Here is a 25,286-nt window from a genome sequence, read left to right on the forward strand (position 1 = left end):
CTTTTCTGAGTTTTTTTCAAAACAAAAATTAGGAAAAGTATTTATTTTTAAACACTAGACCTGCACTCATTGTGGTAAAAGTCTGCAAGATGAAAAACGAGACCCGGTAGGAGAAGCAGATTCCCATTTTCCATTTCTTCTCCAGGGCATATCTAATCTACGCGGAGTGGGGAGGGCAGAACAGTCCTTACAGTTGAGAGCCTAGTGCCTTTTCCAGTTGTACTGCAAGCCAGACAAGAAAGTTATAGAAAGGACGGTTCTGCATCAGTCTTTTCTAAGTCCTAAGAAACTGGTTTCAGTTAGGATGACAATGCTGGCAATGAGAGATGTAGGACCAAACTAATATTGTAAGAAGTTTTGACTCAAGTGGAGGACATGAATAGAATTGTAATGAGAAGTGACTGAATTTATAAAGATGCCTGCCCAAAACAGCTGATGTCTTAAGCCATTAAAGGGTAAGAGGAATCTTTTGAGAGTGATACTATGTCTTGATCATGGTGTTAGTTATACAACTAACTATCTATTTAACAAAATTCATCAATTGAATACTTATAAATGGTGTTACTGTATATAAATGACACCGTAATAAAGGGGATTATAAATATAAACAAATCCTAAGCAACTAATAAACACGTAATTTCTAACTGAAGCACAACTTTAGGGGATACTTAAAAAGTAATGACCTCACTCTTAATTTTGTATAAAAGAACAAATAATTATTTGAATCTATTTCAATAGGTAGGATAGTGTCACGTTTGCTAGAACCTGGAGCCAGAGTGACCATGCTCACTGCAGAGTGAGGAGCTAAGATAACTGTATTTTGGTGGGTATCTTTTGAGTCATGACAGCTAAATCACAACACTGCTTTCTTCTTCTTTAGCCCCGGAATGAGACCCGATGCAAGCTCTCCTCCTGCATCCAGCTCAGCAGCTGCAGGCCCGCCTCCCAAGCTCTGCCTTGTGTGCTCTGACGAAGCCTCAGGATGCCATTACGGGGTCTTGACCTGTGGGAGCTGTAAGGTCTTCTTCAAAAGGGCAGTGGAAGGTAGTGTGTGTTTTGAAGAGTTTTATCTCCCTCTACTTCGTTTATTTCTCAGAGTGGATTTTGAAATTTCTATTATAGGCAAAGTTTATTAAGGCTAGAAGTCAGTAAAGGGGGGGGGGCTGACTCGTAGGTCTTAGGGGGAAAGAGATATTTTAAAAAGCAACATAAAAGTGTAAATTGACAGGAGGAAGCTTGGTCAGAGAACAGAGGAAACTGAGTGGTAGCATGTGAAATGATGGGATTAGATTTGGGCAGGAACAATACGAATTGTGTTAGAATTACGGGCTTTAATTACCATAAATTAGTTGGTTTCAAAGCCACCAGCTATTTCAGTCTGGCAAAAATGAGTGACAGTGAGAACTGTGGGGGGAAAGGGTGTTTTATTTTTGGGCCAGGGCACTATGCTAAGTGGTATAAATACAACATCAGACCTGATCCCTTCCCTCTGGGAAGTCACAGTCTATTTGAAGTGAAAGGTAACAAGGTACAGCGAGTATAGTAGAGAGGAGCAAGTGATAAACTGCCCGAGGAGGTCAGAAAAGGTACTTTAGAGACGGTGACTTCACTATCCGAACATTGTATTAATACAAACTTCACCCTCGTTATAGACCCAGCTTGCTGACAAAGACAGTAGCATCAACTCTTTAAAGGAGGAGAAATTCCTTCCATAGCAAATTATTATTGGAAGTCACTAAAATTTTCTAATATTACCAGCAAATCCTCGTGGGGAAAATGATGTAATTCGGTCATCTGTAAAGCAGTTTGAGGCAGTGTGGCCTGAGTAGATTACCTAAAGAGTGCTCTGATTATATTAATTTTTAAAGAAGTAATTATTTATTCATTCACAGTATGAGAGGGTTATTATTATTTGGCTAGAGTTGTGTTTGCATCCTTGAGTTAGATGAGTCATTTTCTTTAGTTTGCTAGAATATTTAAAAAATCATCCAAACTATAAAATTGCTCATTACCCCACTTAGTGCACAGGGATGCAGGTTTTGACTGGTATAGTAGTAACTCCCAACTATTGAGCACAGTTGTAAGTAAAGCCCATCCCTGCTTGGTGCAGTGCCTCTAACAAAGGAGATCTTACCTACAGCAAACCCAAGAGAAGGAAGCTTCTTACTCTTTATTTAGTCATCACTTTATTGATTTCAGAGAGAGAAAGGGAGAGGGAGAGAGAGTTGAAACATCAGTGATGAGAGAGTCGTTGATCGGCTGCCTTCTGCACGCCCCCGACTGGGGATCGAGCCCACAACCTGGGTATGTGCCCTGACTAGGACTACAACTGCGATCTCCTGGATCCCAGGTCGATGTTCAACTGCTGAGCATCGACCGGCTGGGCTAGTCATCACTTTCTTAACTGGCTAGTTATTTCCATGGTATAAGTGCAGTGATGATAGTAAACACAGTATTGCTGTACATAATAATGTTGACAAATTGATTTCAGAACGTGAAATTCAGAATGAGACACTGTAGCCTTAAAAGAAATACAGTATTTAAAAAAACATTTTTCATTCTCTTCCATTTTAACTAAAATTATTCTTTAAAACAGGGCTGCACATTCAAATGCCTACAGGGACCAAATATGTCATTCTGGCCAAATATAATCCATCTGGGGGAAGAAGGGCAGTTATTGCTGTTAGAGAGTATGAGTGTGCCCTACCTAAGAGCATCCAAATGCAATTTAAGAAGGAAAGAAAGAGCTAAATATACTTCTCAAAACACTGCTGCAAACTATATGCCCTTGGGTCTTAATCCCTGCTTTAGAATTAAATTATTATACTTGTTTTTAGGTAAAATCTAATTGAATATTAGCTCTACTGTTTCAAAATGTTTATCATTTAAATATTTCAGTTAAGTGTGGTGGCTAGATTACATGTTTAGTAAGGAAAGGTTTAAATGTGGACTGTATCAAGTAAATCCTTTCCTTGGATTTCAGTGTTCTCCAAGCTCCCTTTCCGCTCTAAAATTCTGTCATCCTTTGATAACCTACCTAGACTTGATGAAAATGTTTTAAAGCCCAGATACATATTTTGGAGCACTTTTTAGAAATTTCAGAGTTGCACCTTGTATAATTTGCATTACACTTAGCACTCCATTTATAATGACTGCTACAAATGATGTTTTCCCCCAAATTGGCATGTTTTAATAAATACCCAAGCATTTAACTGTTTTTAGGAAATCTGCAGAATTTGCTGAAGGTTTACTTATTGTCCATATAGCCCAGATTGAGGATAGATACTATGAACTTTTTTTATTCGATATTCTGGACTCGCTTTTCTGCACACAGAGAAGGATTTTGGGTAGCTCCATTTCTTTCCACGTACACTAGTTCAGTGATCTCTTTCCCCGCTGGGGTCCCATTTTCTTATGTTCCCTCTGCACAAAAGTACACCTAATCTTTGTTAGTGGGTCATTATGGAGACAGGCATCAGCTACCCTTAATTTACCATGTGCCAAGTACTGTGTTTTACATATGACATAGCATTTAATTAACAGCTGTGAACTCTTAGATGCTACTGTGATTCCTATTTGATGGCCTAGGAAATAGGCTCAGAGAGCTTAGCTTGCAAAACTAGGATTGAAACACAGCTGTCTCCAAACAGGCTCTTAACCTGTGTCACACCGACTCCCTGAGAGGTATATGATAAAAATCTGTCACCTAGCATTTTATAATCTAGGTGGGTTCTGAGATGGAAGTTATTGCAAGGGCATTGTTTAGTGGCTGTCATTTATTGAGGGCTTACAATGTACTAGGCACTACTGGAAGAACCTTCTACACAATTGCCTTTAACCTTGGAGAAGCCCAGCCAGATAGGTGCTAATTTTCCAGATTTACAGATGGGGAAGCAGAGGCTCAAGAGAAGTTAATAAACATCACTGAGATCACACAGCTAGGAAATAGAGCTGCGTTTCAGATCACAGGCTTCCTGGCACCGTACCAGTGCACTTTCCGCTATCCCACACTGTTTTTGAGAGCAGATAAAGAAAGCAGCTCAAGCTGACAGTCACAGTTCACATTTAAGACTTGGTTACTACAAAATGCAGAAAACCCTAGAACATGCCCTTTGCTGTGGTACCCATTTCCTGTACCATTTTCATGGTCTTGTTCATGTCTATGCATCACTGACCCATTTATTAACATTTTTCTTAGATCACTCTTTAAAACTTAAGTTAAATGTTTTTTTTTTATATGTCTTTATTGATTTCAGAGAGAGAGAGAGGAACATCAGTAATGAGAGAGTCATTGATCAGCTTTCTCCTGCACGCCCCCTACTGGGGATCAAGCCCTCAACCCAGGCATGTGCCCCGACTGACTGGGAATCGAACCTTGATCTCCAGGATCACAGGTTGATGCTCAACTGCTGAGCCACGCCAGCTGGGCTAAAACTTAAAACACACACACATCTTTACTATCCCTCCTGTGTTATCTATTGCTGTATAACAAATTACCCCCCAAAGGAGTAGATTAAAACGGGGCATTTATTATGTCACACAGTTTCTGAGAGTCAGGAGTTCGGAAGCAGCTTCTTAGCTGGGTAGTCCTGGGACACTCATGAGATCACATTCAGACTGTCGGTGGCGCTGCAGTCATCCCAAGGCTCCACTTCCACCCCGTTAACATTGCTTTTGGCAGGACGCTTCAGTTCCCCACTGTTTGGGCCTCCTCTAGAGCTGCTGTCAGTGTAATGGCTCGCCTCCCCCAAAACAAATGATCCACGAGAGAGAGTGACCAACATGGAAACAGTGTCTTTACAACTTTATCTCCGATGTGACACTGTCATTTTTGCCATATTTTATTGGTCACACAGACCAGTCCTGGTAGAGTATGGTAAGGGACTACACAGAGACCATAGGGGCCTTCCTAGAGGCTGGTTACCACACCTACCAGAAATAGAAACTAGAATCACTTGCCAAAAATAGATTTTGACCACAAAAATAAATACAGTGCAAACCAAACCATGTTAAATTCCAGCTGGCTTGAAGGCTTTTCTCCTGACGTCTGCTCTCTGTTAGGGAATTTACCAACTAGTACAAGGCAGAGACTCCAGACTAAGACGTCCCTCTGTCTTATCAAAGGGACTGACAAGGAGTGACTTCAGTGGTTCATGTCTAGGCCTTGTAAAATAGTGACGACTCCTCATTTTATGAGACACATACTAATAACCAGATAGGACTAATTTTAACTTAGAGGTATCTTTAACTCAGGTTCTTAGATGTGCTTAAGACAAACCTGGGATAAAAAAACAAGCATTACCATAATATGTGCATTCTGATATTTTGGTTGGATATAAGTAAAGCATTAGAATTTTTTCTGTTTTTAGCAATGAGCAGTTTTTTCAGCTGTTTTTTCCAGTAACTGCAGGACAGTGACTTGGTGATATTCTTATGGAGCCGAAATCCTTTATATTTTAACTGCTTCCACTACATCTATTGTACCTACTCTTGCTTTAATAGAATCACTGGGTTGATGCTTGCGCTTTATGTTCAAGTAAAGCAGCTAGGAAGAGTCCACAGTGCAGAAAGGAATTGAAACAGCTGTACAGACACTTGGCATCAGAGAGCAGTTCTGAATGGGACAGGGCCTTCAGTCAGCCCTGCGGCCTGTTCCTCCCGGTACAGTTAACCATCCACCCAAAACTAATGCTTCAAGAGCACTGTGACTTATCCTGGTAGGAAGAAGTAAATATAGTTTATTTTCAGCCCAGGCAAGTCTTTGGTTGTCCTGTGCATAAAAGATCTTTTCCTAAAAATCAGAACTAGCTATAGTCAGCCTAGTGAATTGAATTTTCTCTTTTCTTAGCATATAATTTATTTTTGAGAAGAGGCATGGCTTGCAGTCTTGTGAAGACCATCCCCTCTAGTGTAAGGTACCTGGACTCTTAGTTGTATATTTATTTAGATATTCTGGTCTTGCCCGGCCGGGCGTGGCTCACCAGTTGAGCATCGACCTAGGATCCAGGAGATCGGGGTTCGATTCCCGGTCAGGGCACGTGCCCGGGTTGCCGGCTGCAGCTGATCAATGACTATCTCATCATTGATGTTTCTCTCTCTCTCTGTCCCTGAAATCAATGAAGATATATTTAAAAAATAAAAATAAAAAATAGATATTCTGGTCTTGTGCAGGAGGATCCTTTGTTGTTGTCAGGCCAGCAGATCTTCAGATAGTTTTCTTCAACATTCAATAACACATTAAAAGAAAATTTCAAGATTGTGCATATGGGGGAAGTAGGGATACTTTCAGTCTTTTCCTTTCAAATTTTCTGTGAAAACTTTTGCCAGGGGAAAACTGTACTTCCACCTCTAACACGTTATTTAATAACCGTGACCACAAGATTTTAGACAGTAGTGGTCTTCAATGTTTGGCGTCAATGATGAACTCACATTCTTATATTCTAAAAGCATGTGAAATAATTTACAAATCTCTATAAGATCTATGTACGGTAGTTTAGTTTGCTAATCTGTGTTCACCTGACTAGTTGATGGCAACCTTAACTTTCAAGATTAAGTGTTTACCTGTAGCTTTCTTTAAAATTGGGAGGGGAGCACATTTTATTTGCATGTGGTGGCAAAGTTGAATGAAAGTTGTTTTCCCTTTGGGACTCTCACAGTGTTTTAAAAGCAGTTTCCTTTAGTCTTTAGCATTAGGTCAGAAGTCGTGATAAAGCAGTGATTACAGACCTGTCCTATAACTGTTAAAAGCACAATTTGTCTAGAAAGGTTGCCCTTGGTGGGCGTTTGTGGGGTACTGTTCTGCTTTTTCTTAATCCTCACCTGAGGATATTTTCCCACTGCTTTTAGATAGAGTGGAAGGGGTGGGGTGGGGGGAGAGACACATCGATTGGTTGCCTTCCACACACACCTGAATGAACCTGGAACCCAGGTATGTGCCCTTGACCAGGAAGCAAACCCGAGACCCTTCCGTGCGCAGGCTGATGCTCTAACCACTGAGCCACATCAGCCAGGGCCTGTTCTGCTTCTTGATCTGAGCACTGATGCCATGGAGGTGTTCTGTTTATGAAAGTGCATCAGGAGGTACATTTATGACATGCACTTTTCAATATGTTTGCTGCCGTAAAGTCTTTTAATGAACTTTGTTTGATTTGCTTAACAGAATAAGACTTTTTTTAGTGACCTTTCCACTTTGCAATGGCAGTGTAAGCAGGTCCACTGTACCTTCCTCAATCAATGCCTTTGCTCCTTGGCTGGGTTCCACCTAAAACAGAGTCACTCCAGAAAAAATACACTTTAAGACCTGTGAAATTTTAACAGTGCCTTTATTTTCCATATAGGACAGCACAATTATCTTTGTGCTGGAAGAAATGATTGTATCATTGATAAAATTCGAAGAAAAAACTGCCCAGCGTGCCGCTACCGGAAATGTCTTCAAGCTGGAATGAACCTGGAAGGTAATGTAAGACCTGAAAGGAATTGTCCCTGTATCATATATTTTTAAAAGTAAAGTAAGTTTTTATAAGTAAGCTGATGTAATAATTTAGTTATTATAGTATGTATGTGCTTGACTAGCACAATTTTATATTATTCAACAAAAGTAGGAATTTTTAAATGAATATTTTTTGTATTGCTTAAGTTTATTCACCAGTTCTCATTTCTGAATTCAGGATAGCCAGACTATACTGAAAAAGGAAATTATATAATAATGATAATTACAAAACTTGAAGCAACATTACGTTTGTAGATCTGCAGGGGGAAATGCTCCTCAAGGTGGCCTTGGATAGGTTTTGTTTATGTTTTTCAAGTAAAGAAGAAACCTGAAACTAGTTATAAGTTTGATTTTCATGCTCCTGTTTTTGTTAAGTTTATAACAACATTGATTTCATCATTTAAAAACTTGTCTCCAAAAAGCTAGGACTTCTGCTTTGTGAAATTGCAGGTCCGTGAAGGTGGTGATGGTGATCCAATAACCCCACGTGCATGTGCTGTGATAGGAGCATTCACACAACAGTGCTCACCAAGGAGGCAGGCACCAGGCAGTGCATTCAGGGAGTGCACTGTCTGGTTAGGTTGCACAGTCAAGTCACGCAATGGGATGGCACACTGCCAAGAGAATAGAGCCACAGGGAAGAGGAGGGCCACCTAATTCTGTCCTGGAAGAAGCAACGTTGAATTTTAAATCTAAAAAAGCTGAATAGGAATTAAGTGAAAATAAGGGCAGAGGACATAATCAGCTTTGTATTTTAGAAAGACCAATCTTGTATAGAGACCAATTAAACAAGACACGGTGATCTTAGAGGGAGAGTGGAAACCATGTGGTTCTTTTGATAGGAGACTCACTGTTGGAGCTATCTAGCACATACTGTGTGTGTGTTTAAATACAAAGTAGATTTATAGGTGTGACTGCATAGTTCGTTTGTCATTTAATATTAAATATTAGCACATATTGTGCAGTTGATAACTTGTAGAGAAACGGAAAAGCTTTTAAATATCTAAGTTGATAGGTTTGTTTTTTTGCATGTGTGTGGTTTTACTGTAAAAGCTTCATTTTTGTGTATAATTATTCCAGTGTTTATAAAACCTTTATTTAGAGTAAGCGCCAAAAACGTCTAGCAGACCGTAATACTTAAGAATATAGATGAGCCACGTATTTCATACCGATTTTTTTTACAAGTCTTTAGAAATAGTCTTTTGTTCATTGCAGTGTTCCCCTAAGCCAGGCAGTTTCATGGTCATCCCAGGGTAGCTTTGCAGAAGCCACCCGCTCTCTCAGTGCCCATTCCTCTCCATAAGTGTAACTCAGTACTGCAAGGGGTATACTTGGACATGTTGCCCCATACCCAATAATCCTCAAGATACATTTTAAGGCAGCCTTCTTCACTGCCTGAAGTGCATAGCATTTGAATACAGATACAGTTTTTAATGGTGATCCCACGTTTTATACTTACTTCATTTTAAGGTGTATTGTAATCATTCCAAAATAGAGCGTTATTTTTGGTATAGATCAAGTGGAACTTAAAGGCAAGGAGGCTTATGACATTAGATTTCATACCTAATATTTTAAGGCTAATTTTAAACTAAATAGATGTCTTTTATTAATAAAGAAGTAGAGCTATCACAGACTCATGAATACTTCTGTAGAGATCATATATCCAATGCTAATCTACCATATGCTCCAAGGAGTCAGAAACTTTATATAGAGTAAAAATCTTATTAACTAAATTGCTTTAAAACAGTGATTGCTTTTGTATTCAATTAAGAACTCCTTGCTGAAGTTCTGTGGGAACATTCTAGTGCACTTTCTTGCTTTCGTCAGTGCAGTACCATTGGATGTGCTTTCTGAGCCTCATTCAGAAGCATCCGTCCTCTCATTTAGGACTATAGATAAATAGTAAGAAATTAAACAAATTCTGTGCTGAGTCACAGATTTTTAGAGATCTCCTAGCTTGTCATTATCCTTTCCTCTTTGTTCTAATGGAGTGTAGGAACACAGTCCAGGCAATTTAAAGTTAAGGCTAATTGAGGCTTTTACAGTCCGATTTCAGTGTATTGATTTGGGCCATGCATGTTCTTTTACTTTGTCAGCCAAGTGCATGCCATGGTTTTGAGATCTGGATTTCATTGAGATACTTTTGATTGTTTAAAGCAGGGATAGGGAACATCCGGCCCGTGGGCTAGATACAGCCTGCAAAATCATCTGGTCTGGCCCTGCCAAGGCAACCTTACAGGTGGGACTCGAAATTCAATAAATCTAGGAGCTTTTTTCATAGCTAATTTTTAAGTTGATAATTTTGTATGGCCCTTGAATGATAAACATCCAAATGGCCCTTGGCAAAAAAAAAGGTTCCCCACCCCTGGTTTAAAGGGTTTCTTCCTGTATAGGGACACATCCTATTTTAAACTTTATCACTCCTCTGTAGACTTGCACTATCTGAATTCAAAATATTCTACAACCATATTCTACCAGGTGAGGTACTGACAGTTCTTATAATAGCACTTAATGTGTGCCGGGAACTGTTCTAAGCATTTTACATATTTTACCAGATTTAATTCTCGACCACCCTATGAGGTAGGTACTAATATTATCCTCATTTTACAGAAGAGAAACTAAAACCCAGAAAACAATTTGCTACAATACCTGAAATTCAACCATGTTGGTTTCAGATTTATGCTCTTTATGGCTACACCCTACTGTCTCCAGCATAGCATGCTAAAATAAATTAGATTTGTCTTGGTCCCGTTTTTCTCTTTTGAAATGTTGACTAAAAATTCAATTTCTTAGTACCACATTCAGCACAGAGCAAGTAAGAAATGAGGCCATTCTCAACGTAAAATACCGGATTTTTTTTCCCTAACACCAGACACTGGGATATAGATCCTGCCACCATATCTATCCTCTAGAAACTATCTTTATCATTTTAGGGACCAGGATCTAATAATTATTTTAAATGGTAATATCAATTTTCCCTTAGCAAAATGGTTTGCATTTCTAATAACAAACAGGAACATTTCTTCACTCATATAAATTCCATTCCTTGCCCTTCCCTGGAACTCTGAGTGCTTCCTCTTAAAGATACTATAATTCTTATTTGTCACTAAAACAACCAAGAGTAAGACTACGTTTACTCAAAAATCTACAGAATCTGTGTTGTATTACACTGGTCTGAACTAAGAGATAAAAGATAGCTTTAGTTACTTTATATATAATGTGAAAAGGATGCTTTAGGTTTATAGTCATCAACATAAATCTCTCAAATTACCCACTGATAATTTATGTGAAGAAATACAAAGTTTTTCTCTTTATCCCCTCAAATGTTTTTAGTCCCAAGTAGTATCCATTATTACTGGTTAAAAAAGTGGATTTCTGCTCTTAGAACTAATACTGTCTCCAGTGTGTGATCTGCTCTGTCATCTTCCTCTCTCAATAAGGGGGGCCATGCGAAGCTGTAAACTGTGTGGCTCTCTTCACTATCTGTATCACCGTCATTTATGGTGACCCTAAGCCAGAGTTTCTAGGTTGGTAGTACAAGCTTAGATTCTTTCTTTCAATTGATAGTAAAAGTAATTTGCCTTATAAAACCAATGAAAATTTTGACTTTGAAGTAAAATGTGAGACAAATTAATTTATGGATGAATTCAGGAAAGTGATTTGTTTAGAATGCTTTAACATAGTATTGTAAGACTTAATTTTGTATAAAATATAACTAATAACTGTCTTTGTAGCAGAAATTAATATACAAATGGGTTTCTCTTGGTCTTTTTCTTTCAGAAAAAATGTTTCTCTTATTCCATGTCACTTTATCATAATTGCTAAATAAAACATTTCTGCTTTCAGTCTAAATATTTTGAGAAATTAAAATGCCTCTTGGATAAACTTTGTCACCTCCACCTTCCCATCACAACTCATTTCTGTGTATTTCTCTAATACCCACAGCACGAAAAACAAAGAAAAAGATAAAAGGAATTCAGCAGGCCACTACAGGAGTCTCACAAGAAACTCCTGAAAATCCTAACAAAGCAATAGTTCCTGCAACATTACCGCAACTCACCCCTACCCTGGTGTCACTGTTGGAGGTCATTGAACCCGAGGTGGTGTATGCAGGATATGATAGCTCTATTCCAGATACGACTTGGCGGATCATGACTACACTCAACATGCTAGGTGGACGGCAAGTGATCGCAGCAGTGAAATGGGCAAAGGCGATACCAGGTAAGATGCAAAAGATGACAAAGCTAAGATACGCATTTTTATATTTGCCTTTTTTTTAAAATTACAGTTGATAGTTACACTTGATATATACAATATTGTATGAGTCTCAGGTGTACAACATAGTGATTCTACATTTTTATACCCTATGATGTAATCACTATGACGTGTCTAATAACATCTGTCACCGTACAGAGTTATTAAGATACTGTTGACTCTTCCCTGTGACTTTTGTTTTGTAACTGGAAGTTTGTACCTCTCATTCCCCTTCACCTTTTTCATCCATCCCTCCTCCCCTCCTGGCAACCACCAATTTGTTCCCTGGATCTATGTTTCTTAAAAACACTCTGGATCTTTATCGTCCTGATCCCATGGTGTGTCTTGTTTCTCACACTCAGCTATGGGAGAATGCAGAGTCTATGATAAAAGTCTTACACTGCTCCCTGCTTTTCAGAGCATAGTAATTTCAGATAGGATGATGGACATCACTCACTCAGAATTTCTTTTAAACTGAAGTAGGAGAAGAAAATGTAAAATATTTCTTAAATTTCAGTTTGTTTTTGCATGTTTCACTTTAAAATTTTTTGTTATTTGTAAAATTGGTAAAAATCAGACATGGTGACATTTTGTCAAAATGTACTAAAGTAGAGTCTTTTAACTGTTCCCTGACTTGACAGAGGGGAATTGACAAGCTGTGTTCTTACAACTAGGGACAGAACAAGACTGAAGTGGCCGACCTCCTGTGTTCACTACTCTGTCTCATTGAATGAATAATGTCCCAAGCCAGAATTCATGGCTTGCTTTTTTACTGTTTATATTTATTTGAATAGGCAAAAGGTGACAAAAACTGGCTACTCTTACGTTTTTGAACACTGAATGCTGTTAAAAAGCACTGAGGGCTTTGGTCTTCACGTGTCACGTGACGGAGGAACACTGAGCCCACTTGATGTTTCGTTCCCTCTACCTGTTAGAAGTCCCCCAGAACAAGGCTAGTTCCAAAGAGATGACTTCTTTTTTGCAACTACAGTTTTTCCTCACACCTTCATTTCTCTTAATTCAGGATTCAGGAACTTACACCTGGATGACCAAATGACCCTACTGCAGTATTCATGGATGTTCCTCATGGCGTTTGCCCTGGGATGGAGATCGTACAGACAATCCAACGCAAACATGCTGTGTTTTGCTCCTGATCTGATCATTAACGAGTAAGTCATTTTCCCTGGATTCACAGGGTATTTTAAGCCACTGATATTTTCCTGATGGACTGTTGCTGTGATCATTCAGGACTGAATCAGTGCTGCCAGGTATCTGGGAACTGGGAATACTTGAAATAGAATTATCAGTGCTGAAGGCAAGCCAAGTAGGATGTGGGGCAAATATACATGTGACATTGTTACTGTCCCAGGACACACTTAAAGATATTATTTAAACAGTGAACATCTCTGGGTTAGAAAAAATCTATAGCAAATAAAAAAGAATCTTGTGGTGCATTGTTTTAATTACATAACTCTATCCCAGGAAGAAAAAGCATGATAACAATTCATGTTGATCTCGCTTTTGGTAGACCCAGGTGAGGACATCCAGGCTGAGGGGTGGGAAGTACTGCTCCAGAGAAGAGCTGTCTCTTTGCATGGCAAGGACTACTCAGTGGTTATTACTTGGAAAGAATATGGGAACAAGAATATGTTTTTCACTTGGGGGAGAACCAGCCAAGCTTTAAGATTTTACATCAGCTATGCTCTGGTCTTCTAGGGCCTTGCTTCTAAATTTGAAGTATCTTAGACGTCCATTCCCCGAGCTCATTGCAGTTGTTTCCTAACTAGTTTTCTGCCTCCATTCTATCATGTTGACTAATTTTTTTCTTTCTTAAGCACAGTGTGTTCACGTCTGGTACACCAACACATAGACCTTGTCGGTGTCTCCTCACCAACCACCCAGTACATTCAGCCTGGTTTCTGTCTTTCCAGACCTGGCCTCACTTCCTCTCTCCTTTTCCTTGACACACTCATCGCTCCTACTCAGATGATCCATTTTTCAAATGCACCCTCAGGTCAAGGTGTTCATATCACTGTATAAGACCTCTCTGCTATACAGCCTAAGCTCTTACTCCTCAGCACTTTCTCCCTTGTAATACTACTTTTTTGCCCACAGCTTACCTCCTTTATTAGAATATAAACAGGAAGTTCGCGCACACACACACACCCCCCTGTGGTCTGAGCAGAATAAAGAATGAAGGGGATTTATGTGAAAAAAAGTTAATGAATTCTTAAACTACATTATTAGAATAATAGTTCCAATGCTCTGTGAGTCAAGCGTCATCCGCCGTATTAAAAGTAACACTGACAACTTTAAATCATTCCAGAGTGGCAAAGAGTTTGGAATTAACGTCAGTTTGTGAGCAGAGATATTTGGAGGAAAGAGAAAAGGAGACTAGAAAGCAGTGAGGACAGCCCAAGGAGGTACTCTGAAGATAAAGCAGACATACTGTTTTCTCTCTTGGGTGTACCTGCACAGAAATAATGGGTAGGAGTTGCAGAAAAGCATCTTTGAACCGAGTGTTGAATGGAGGGCCTGCATTATGATGTAGTAAGCTTGTGTTACTGTACATGTTTCAGTAGAGACTGGATGATACTAGCTCCAGACATTTTAAAGGAAATTGTTAGGCATCGTATAAGAAGCTGCAAGTAGTGGGGCAATTCTAGATTCAGGACACTTTTTATACTGCTCTGAGGTAATGCCAAGACCATGTATCTGGCACGATGATAGGAACTACGTAAAGCAGAGTCCAGGTTTTCCCTCTGTTAGGCCAGGTGCGTACAAAGCTAGCCTAAAGAAATCCGGCTGAACTGTTGAGTAAAACTTGGTGTTGCTTCTCTATTGGTGACACTTTCCAGCAGTGTTCACTCAGTGTTGGATGAGTACTGACCCGGTGCCTGACACTGTATTAGGAGCTTGAGCTCTAACAGTGAATACAATAGATGATGCCCCGCTAACACTCTGATGGGGGAAGCACATGACCAAAATTATTTTGGAGCCACGATATAGTCGTGTGATGGAGGGGAGGAGAGACAGGCATGTGCTACATGAGATTTTTGGGAGCATGGAAGACCTCTCTAATTAGTTGAGGGAACTGTTTGAAAGGGAGGGCATTCCAGGCAGAAGGAATGAGTACAAGGGCTGGAAACAACCTTGGCTCGTGTGAGAAAACCACTGAGCATATTGTGTGAGTTTAGGGAAGCGGGCAGGGACAAAGTCAAGCAGAATGTTGCAGGCCATGAAATACAGTTCAGATTTTATTCTAGGAGCAAGAAGCCTGTGGAAGGTTTCAAAAAGAGTGTACCATGATGGAGAGAATAGATGAAAGGAGAACAACAAATACTCATCACACCCCTAGCATGTGTTGCCTGGTGCTACAGCAGAAATCAAGACAAGGCTCCTCACTTTCATTGCATACACTCTAGCTGGGGAGACACAGACAACCACCCAATAAAATTTCAGACTGTGGTGGAGTTTCTACTAGAGAGAGGTCTGTTTCAAACAGAGTGGCTAATGGCTCCTTGGAGGAGGTGTCGCTGAACCAAGAGCTGAAGGAAAAGGGACCAGCCTCACCGTGAGCAGAGGCGTGTGAAACGTGCCGCAGTCTGTTCCAGGAAGGGCCATCTGCCTTCCCGACAGGCACTGCCATGTGCTTGGCCAGACCCGGGCACCTATGTCAGAGAAGGAAGTCACCTTGATTGACTGTTACCAAAAAGAGGACTGTTCAAACCACTGTATCACAGTTTAACAAGATTTAAGTTGTTTTCATTGTTCAAATTTTGAATTACTGATAAAGATACGTAGCTTATATGTAAACTCAGACATTTAAAATCTCTTAATCTCGTTTATTTTAGAACCCAACCATGCTTATATAGTCCCTTTCTAAAAAGCAATTTTATAAAAAGCAGTTTTAAGTCATTTAATTGGGATTAAAACTGAATGGAGATTTATATGCAACACCAGTTTACCCTTTTCTGTTATAAAATTAATCTAATTCAAGGTTTTTATTTTATTTTGGCAACACTCAAATTTAGATTTAAACAGTCACAGCAGAACCTGATCGTGCCACATACATTCCTCACGTAAAAGAAGGAATTACAGGAATACTTTCTCAGTGTTAGCTCTGTTGGAGATAAATGGCTTATATGAGCAGTGGTTTTGAACAGGCCATTCTGGCCTCGCATTCTGTGTGTGTAGGAGGTAGGAAGCCCCCTCCTTTCTTTTGGCTCACTGTGTTTCCACCCTACTCTGGTGTCTGTGATGGGCAGACTTGTGGGCCAGAAAGTATCCATTCAAGTTCTGACCATCTGTGTAGCTTGTAAAACAGTTTCTCATCATTGTCCTTAGGTCAGAAAGTTGTACAAAATATATTTTTTTTCAACAGCCAACTAGAATGATTTTTTTACTCTACTACCCTGTAACTTTGTCAAAATTACAATGTATTAGAAACTGAAAGAGAAAAAGATACCTCCCAGAAAAGGAGTGCTTAACTCCTAGTAGGATTTTGGGAAGGGGCCTCTTTAGTAAAAGCAGATTTTAAATTTGAAGGGTCATAGAGCTCCTCTGTCATCACTTTGGCAGTATATCATTCATGTCTGATTTATTTTATCACATAAAGAAATAAATTACATCTTCAATAGAGAAAAATAATACCTTTCTTGTACTTAACAGAAAAAAATCACTTTCTGTGAAAACTTTAAAGAAGAAAAAACAACACACAGATCTTGAAGTATTTTTAAAACTGTGAACTGGGCACAGATTCAGGCTCTTAGTGTCACTTAAGAAGTTAGGAAACTGCCCTGGCCAGTGTGGTATAGTGGTTAGAGCGCAGCCCAAAGGGTCAAGGGTTTGATTCCCAGTCAGGGGCATGTACCTGGGTTGTAGGTTTGACCTCCGGCCCCGGTGGGGCTTGTGCAGGAGGCAACTAATTGAAGTGTCTCTCTCACATCAATGCCCCCCCCCCCTTCCACTCTCTAAAATAAAGCAATGGAGAAAATGTCCTTGGGTGAGGTTAAAAAATTTTTTTAAGTTAGGAAACTTCAGGGATCTATTTGAAAATTGTGGATGTGACGATTGTTGAGAATCCTAATTGAGGGTTCATTTGGTACCTTTAGTTAGGAGAATATTCAGTCACATAATGTCTGTCAGCAGCAGATATGAGGCACCAGGACACCTAGCGTTGTTCTGACCCTCTGCATAACTATAAACATTGTCACTCATAGTTGTCTTTAGAATGAAATGCTGTGGGGGGGGGAAAGTATCTTTTGATTTTTAAATGGGTAGGATCTAAAACTGTTGCCTAGTTGGCCATATTTGAATGCTGCCATAAAACCTTGATTTAAATAAGCAAGTGGTAATAAATCTGGTAGGACTAATAAATTCTAAACACTTAATAAAACAATACATGACCTACATGATAGAAAAATAATTTCTTCAATGTAAAATTAGGTTGTTCAGTAGTCTCTTTATGTGCTACAGACCCAGGAACAAGTTTAAGAAAAGTTTTCTAAACTTCTGATCTACTGGGAGTTAGCATTAATAGTAATAGTTAGGTTTTCCTTTATGGAGCAAGCACCATTTATTTCTAATTCAAACGCTGATATTTGTCTTTCACAGGCAGAGGATGGCTCTACCCTGCATGTATGACCAATGTAAACACATGCTGTTTGTTTCCTCTGAGTTGCAAAGGCTTCAGGTCTCTTATGAGGAGTATCTCTGTATGAAAACCTTACTGCTGCTCTCATCAGGTTTGTAGAACATTTATTCACTTCTAAATGTGTCAGGGCATGAAGTACAGAAGTCTAGAAACAAAAGTATTATTTGTATACATAGCACTACTACTTATATCAGTCTACTATGTCCTGCTAGTCAGATAGGTTTTTATAAATGTAAAATTTTAGAAAGGCACAGCCAGTGATACGAAGATTAATAAGACAGACCAATGGGTGTCATGGAGAAATAGAAAGGTATAGGAGTTGCACGGGGTTTCAGTTGATCTGGAATGTGTAGACTTCTTCCTGAGACCTTTGATAACACCTCTATAGCAGGCATGGACAAAGAAAACCAACTGGAATGATTTTTGTTTCTCTACTACATTGCTACTTTGTCAAAAATTTTACTTACACAATGAGTACTACCATGTGTAAGACATTATGGGAAAAAGAATCTACAAAAGGTGTGCTTGATTACTATTAGGGGGTTGGTTAATGCAGCATCTGAACTGGACTGTTGGGCAGAGAGATAGTCTATCTAGAAAATGGCAACAAGCGTTTATCTAAACTTTCAAGATTGTTTTAGAAAGTTCCTGGTACATAAACTTTAGTGAGACTACTTTCATCTAGCAAAGGCATACTTTGTATTTTTCAAAAGCTGTCTAGTTTTAACTAAGTATCTTGTCTATATTAATAAATTATGACATTTTTGGCATTTTCAACAATAAGAGTGTGAACCAGTTGGTATTCTAACCAATGTTAGGCCATTCCAGTAAAAAGTATGTATCAGGTTAGTGTTTATAAAATACTGAGTTGACAGCTGAATTCCTTTTTCATTAAAGAAGTCATTATTCTATTAGTAACTGTGGTTTCAAAGTTGTCAAATAACTTTAAGCTGTGGATGTTGCACGTGACTGTTTAAGCTTTTATAATTCTTTGTTCTACAAAAAGTTATTTTATGTTCATGGATTTAAAGAGTATTAATAATATTCAATCAAGGCTAGAAAAATTTCCACAACCCATTAAAAAACCTAAAGGTAAAGATCATCACCAGAGACTCTTTTCACATTAAGGATGGCAGTACACTTGTTAAAGAAGTGAGCTTGATGTTATTTGAGCAAAATCTGATCATGATTTTGATTGATAATATCTAGGTATAAGTCAGCACCAAGATACTTAACCAATCTTATTTGTAAAAAAATCACAGTTAAAGTTTTATACATATCTGACACTCTGAGCTGTGTGCATTTTTTTTTAATTGTACATAAGAAAAAATGAACTAGTACATATCACTGGTTCTTTTTTAAAAAAGAATGAAATCACAAGGATGAAAACACATCCCTCAAATATAGTTAGGCATCTGTGCTGACAGGAGGCTGGAATAGTGCCCTAACCTCCCCTAAGAATGCTGGACTGAAAACTACCTGCAGACAGGAATCCCAAGAAGTAAGATGCACTCTGAAGCTAGCCTTCTCTTAGAGGGTATTTGCAAAACCTGGTAAGGTAGTATATTTAGTCAGCTTAAAGACTGGGTTGGAAATATAATTGAAATAGAAAAAACAATGGATGGGTCTAAAAGCAGATGAGACACATTTAAACTGAAATAAGTTCAGTTTAAATAATATATCTAAAGAAATTAGCCAGAATACAGTTTTTAAAATGCACGTATGTGTATAAGTGAACAGAGGATAAATGATTGAGGGAGGAGATCTAAAATAGTGCTTCACAACTCAAAATTTTCATGTCATAATGAACATAAAAAACAGCATTCGACAGCATAGTACACTGAGATAAGTGAATGAGGCCACTTGCAACCAGCATAGCAAATCATTACCATTACCCATTCACAGCACACCAGCTGAAAAAAAGCCCTGGTTTAACATAATCATCAGAAATCCAGAATGAAAGGTGAAAGAGAATAGGAAAAGGCATTATACACAGAGACAATGGTTGAAAAGATTCCAGAATTTTAAAAAGACACCAAACCCTATATACAGGCAGTGCAATGAATTCCACATAGTATATTAATAAAACCCAGCTGTCTGAACAGCAAAGTTAAGAAAATCACTGAACAGGAGAGAGAGAAAAAAAAATCTTCAAAGGAGAAGCAATTTAACTGAACAACAGCAACTGAACAAAATGGAATGATGTTTCCAAAATGCTAAGGAAAAAAATGAAGGTGGACTTCAGTTTCAGCTCTAACAAGTAAACAGCTTTGAAGTTATCCTCACAATAAGCAAAAGCTGGTCAAACTGAAAATTTAGTGACTTTTCTTAGATCCATCAGAGAATTGAGATCACAACGCAAACCACCACCTCAAAATCTATAGAAACAGGCAAATACAGAGCAGCACAGCCAAGGTCAGCTTACTGGCAACAGACACTACTGGAGCCAGTAACTGGTAGGAACACTTTGGTAATTTTGATGACTTCTGTAGACCCGATGTGAATAGCCTGAGTTAAGAATTCCTGGGACCCAGTGTTGGCAGGGGGCTTGTCTCCCCACACTTCTTCGGGTTTACCTCCTGAAGCCCCACCAGGTTCTCATGGTGAAGCCCTGAGAAAGATCCCCTAATGTTTTTGCCTGCTAAGGGAAACTGCTGTAAAGCTTTATATGACCTGGGGGAAAAGGGGAAATAGATAATTCCAGCTATGTCGTGTAAGAGAAGGGAGAAGAAAAAAAAAGGCTCAGAAACACTTCTGAAGGACACAGCCCAGGGACCAGGCCTACTAAAAATAGATTTAATCATAAAAGTATAAAACACTCCACATCCCCACACCTTACCACCATATCAGCAGGGCTCCAGTATAATAACTGAATTACAATGGAGAGAGCTGCAGAACAGATATTTAAGAAGGAAAGACAACGGGGTGGGAGATAAAAACAAGGAAACTGGATCCTCTTAACACTTATACTAGCCAGATTAGCATAAAACCTTACACTAAACGTCTACTACAGTTCTGACATAATCTCTAGCTTTTTGCAAAAAAAGGTATGCTAAAGGAAAGAAGAAAACATAATCAGAAAAGAAACAAGCATTAGAATAAGACATAGATATGGCATAACAGAGGTAATTTTCAGATAGGGAATTTGAAATACTGATGATTAATATGTTAAACAACATGATGTAAGAACACATGGGTATTGTAAGCAGAGAGGTGGAAATTTTAAGAAAGAATAAAAAAAAAAATACTGCATGCTGTTGATAGGCTCATCAGAAGATTAGATACACCAAGGAAAGAATCATTGAGCTTGAAGATGGTCACTAGAAACTTACAAAATTCAAGTGCAAAGAGAAAAGAAAAACATGGAACAGAATTATGTAAGAACGGTGGGGACAATTACAACAAAAGGGGTAACATACAAGTAATGGGAATATCAGAAGTAAAAGAAAGGAATTAAAGAAATATTTTAATAATGGCTAATAATGTTCCAAAATTAATGACAGAAACCAAAATATAAATTCAAGAAGCTCAGAAAGTACCAAGATAAAATACCAAAAAAATCTATACTTAGGCCTATTTTTACTCAAACTACAGAAAACCAAAAAGAAAAAGGAAATCTTTAACAGCTTACCTATGGAGGAACAAGGATTAAAAAAACATAACTCTCATCAGAAACCTTGCGGCAAGAGAGTGGAGTCAAATAGTTAGTGTTGAAAGGAAAAAATCACCAATTTATAATTCTGTATCCAGTGAAATTTACCTTCAAAAGTGAAGGCAAAATAAAGACCTTCTCAGACAAACAAAAACTTGAAAGAATTAGTCACTCATAAACTTTCCTTTCATAAAATATTAAAAGAAGTATGATACAGGTCAGAAACATGGATCTACATAAAGAATGGAAGAGCTTTAGAAAAGGAATACATGAAGATAAAAATTTTACTTTTCTTCATAATTGTTATTAATCAACAACAATGTATTAGATAATTACAACATACGGGTAAGGTGACTGAGTGACAGCAATGTTTAAAGGGATGGTTGGGAAGGATTGTGAATACTCTGTTTTAAGGTACCTGCACTACCTATAGTATTACTTGAAAGGAGATGTAGATTGCAGTTGACCTGTAACAACACAGGTTTGAACTGCTCTGGACCATTTATACACAGATTTTTTTTTCAATAAGTAGAGTCAGCCTTTTGTATCCATGGGTTTTGCATCCTCAGATTCAACCAGATGCAGACCAAAAGCAGTATTTTCACATTCCCAACTGCAGTTTGTTGAATCCACAGATAGGAAGAGCCACTTGTAGAGTCAGAAATTATTCGTGGATTTTCAACCGCACAGGGGTCCGCACCCCTAACCTCCACATTGTTTAAAGGTCAACTGTAGTTGTCAATGTACATGCAAACTCTAGAGCAACCACTAAAAACGATTTTTTAAATTTTATTTTCATTTTCCCATCATCATTTATCCCCTCTATGAAAAACAGTTTTAAAAAGAATTATGGATATACTGAAAGGAGAGAAAACAATCATATGAAATGCTCAGTGGAAACTAGAAATGGCAGAAAAAGAAGGGAAGATTAAAAAGGAAACTAAGAACAAGTGCAATGAGCAGAGAATAGTTACAGGCATGGCAGATACTGATCTAAATATGTCAAACAGTTGCTTTTAAATTTGAATGGTCTAAATATACCAATCGCCTGTTTTTAAAAAATATTTTTTTGTTAATGAAGGCCAAAACAAAGTTTGCCACCACAGATCCTTACTAAAGTAATATTACAAGATATAGTTAGGCTAAGGGGAAGTAAATCCCATCTTTGAGAAGGTAAAAAGAACAAAGAAAGTGGTAAATATGTAGATACAGTTAAACTAACCTTTACTTTATAAAATAACAGTAATGTCTTCAGGGTTTAAAAACATGGAAATATAGTACATAATAATTACATGGAAGCAAAAGTGAGAATTTGGTAAATTGAGAATGAGTGTTTAAATGTTAAGGATGACAACTAGAAATAGAACGCACCAAACCCCTGGGGGGAGAGAGGATAACATGGTAAAAACAATCCAAAAGAATGAAAGAAATTGGGGGGGGGGGGGCATAAACGAAAAGCATCCTAAGAGGAAGTAACAGATGGTTCAAATAAAAGCAAATATATCAATAAATTCACCAGAGATATATCTAAAGTTATTTAATGGCTGAAGTAAAAGGACATATATACTATGCATGGTGTAACCTAGGAACAGCAAACTTTTTTGTAAAGGGCCAGATGGTAAATGTTTTCAGCTTTGCTCTGTTATAGCTACTCAACTCTGCCCCTTGTGGCATGAGAACAGGCAATGGCTGTCTTCCAATAAAACACTATTTACAAACACAGGCTGCAGGTGGGATTGGGCAATGAGCCATAGTTTGCTGACTGCTGCTTTAACCAAAAGAAAGCTGAAGCAGCTATCTTACTATCAAAATAGACTTTGGGGGGGGGGGTGTGGATTTCTATATTTAAAGATACTCATTACATAAAGCATTCTACTCACCAGGAAAATATTTCTAAATATATGGCTTCCAACAACATAAAGCAAAAATACATGGAACTACAAGGATAATTTGGGATGGATGAAATTCTTTTAAATATAAATATCAAATAGGGCTTCTCTCATAATTATTTTTAGAATTAGGATAACCAGCAGGAAAAAACATAAATAAGCAATCACTATTTTAAAAATTAGCAATAATTAGATTACCTGTAATGTAAACTAATGTATAAAATGAATACATCGCTAACATAGAAGGCTCTTACCACTCCTGATTAAGTGGCCTTCAGTCTTGCATTAATACTGACATCTTAGAAGTACCAAGTATTGCTTTATGGAATCAGAACATTTTCATATGTGTTCTTTGGTCTAATCCTAGTCAAAATCCAGTGAGAGTGATATTTCACATTAACAAAATAAAGGATAAAAATCATATTCTCAGTAGATGCAGAAAAAGCACTTGACAAGATTCAGCATCTATTTATGATTAAAAACTCTCAACAACTGAAGGCCATATATGACAAACCCACAGCTAACATCATACTCAATGGGAAAAAACTAAAAACTTTTACTCTAAGATCAGGAACAAGGCAAGGATGCCCACCCTTGCCACTTTAACTCAACATAGTCCTGGAAGTCCCAGCCAGAACAGTAAGGCAAGAAAAAGAAATGGCATCTGAATTGAAAAAGAGGAAGTAAAATTCTCACTATTTGCAGATGACATGATATTATGTATGATATTAAGATATTACCAATTCCAAAAACTGTTGGAACTGGTAAATTCAGTAAACTAGCAGGATACAAAATCAATATACAAAAATCTGGCGCATTTATATACAGTAATAACAAACTCTAGTAGAAAGTGAAATTCGGAAAATGATTCCGTTTACAGTTGCATCAAAAAGGAGAAGATACCTAGGAATGAACTGAACCACTGAGGTAAAATACCCATACACTGAAAACCGTAAGACGCTGATGCGACAAACTGAAGACGGTGCAGGTGGAAGGGTATTTTGTGCTCGTGCATTGGAAGAATTAATTTTGTTAAAATGTTAATTTATGATGAAGGAGCCAAGAATATACAATGGGGGAAGGACAGTCTCTTCAATAAATAGTGTTAGGAAAACTGAACAGCCACATACAAAAGAATAAAACTGGACCACTATCTTACACCACACACAAATAGTAACTTGAATTTAAGACTTGAGATGATAAAACTCCTAAAAGAAAACATAGGTGGGAAGCTCCTTGACATCAATCTTGGTGATGATTTTTTGGATCTGACACCAAAAGTAAAGATAAACAAGTGGGACTACATCAAACTAAAAAGCTGCTGCTCATGGAGATATTTGCAAATCATATCTGATAAGGGGTTAATATCCAAAATATATAAAGAACTCATACAATTCAGTAGCCAAAAGACAATCTGATTAAAAAATGGGCAGAGGATCTTAATAGACATTTTTCCAAAGAAGACATACAGAGAGCCAACAGGTACATGAAAAGGTGCTCAACATAATCATCAGGGAAATGCAAGTCAAAACTACAATGATATATCATCTCACACCTCTGAGAATGGCTAACATCAAAAAGACAGTAAATAACAAGTGTTGGTGAAGATGTGGGAAAAAGGGAACCCTCTTGCACTGTTGGTGGGAATATAAATTGGTGCAGCCACTGTGGAAAACAGTATGGAGGTCCCTCAACAAATTAAAAACAAATTCCATAGGATTCAGCAATTCCACTTTGGAGTATTTATCCAAAGAAAACAAAAACACTAACTTGAAGAGATACAGTAACCAAGATAGGGAAGAATCTAAATGTCCATCAACGGATAAATGGTAAAGAAAACGTGAAAGAGATATTTATATTCAATGAGAGTTACTAAGCCATAAAAATGAATGAAATCTTGCCATTTGTGACAACATGAATGGATTCTGGGGGCATCACTCTAGGTGAAATAAGCCAGTCAGGGAAAGAAATACCATATGATCTCACTGATATGTGGAATCTAAAAAGAAACAACAAAAACAAGCTCATGGATACAGAGATTGGTGCATGCCAGAGGCAGAGGGTAGGAAAAATGGGTGAAGTGGGTTAAAAAGTACAAATTTCCAGCTATAAAATATAAGTCATGCGGATATAATGTACAGCATGGTGACTGTAGTTAACAATAGTGTACTGTATGTCTGAAAGTTGCTAAGACAATCTTAAAAATTGTCATCACAAGAAAAAAATTTGTAGCAATACATGGTGATGGATGTTAACTAGACTTATTGTGATCATTCTACATTATATACAAATATGCAATCATGCTGTGCACCTGAGACTAACATATGTCAATAATATCTACATCTT

General features: G+C 38.0%; 1 protein-coding gene across 9 annotated transcripts in view; it reads left to right on the forward strand.

Moving 5' to 3' along the window:
• NR3C1 (nuclear receptor subfamily 3 group C member 1) overlaps positions 1–25,286 on the forward strand; it is a 101,114-nt gene that overhangs the window by 70,113 nt on the left and 5,715 nt on the right. For 6 of the 9 annotated variants that reach the window (XM_081137087.1, XM_081137086.1, XM_081137088.1 and 3 more), the window contains 5 exons: positions 881–1,047; positions 7,338–7,454; positions 11,435–11,710; positions 12,768–12,912; positions 17,360–17,490. In XM_081137087.1, coding sequence (XP_080993213.1) covers positions 881–1,047; positions 7,338–7,454; positions 11,435–11,710; positions 12,768–12,912; positions 17,360–17,490 — 836 coding nt within the window. The remainder of the gene's footprint in view (positions 1–880; positions 1,048–7,337; positions 7,455–11,434; positions 11,711–12,767; positions 12,913–17,359; positions 17,491–25,286) is intronic. The other 3 variants (XM_081137092.1, XM_081137091.1, XM_081137093.1) reach the window with 1 other exon arrangement.

This window comes from Miniopterus schreibersii (genome assembly GCF_964146895.1).
Source record: "Miniopterus schreibersii genome assembly, chromosome: 4".
NCBI classification, from domain to species: domain Eukaryota; kingdom Metazoa; phylum Chordata; class Mammalia; order Chiroptera; family Miniopteridae; genus Miniopterus; species Miniopterus schreibersii.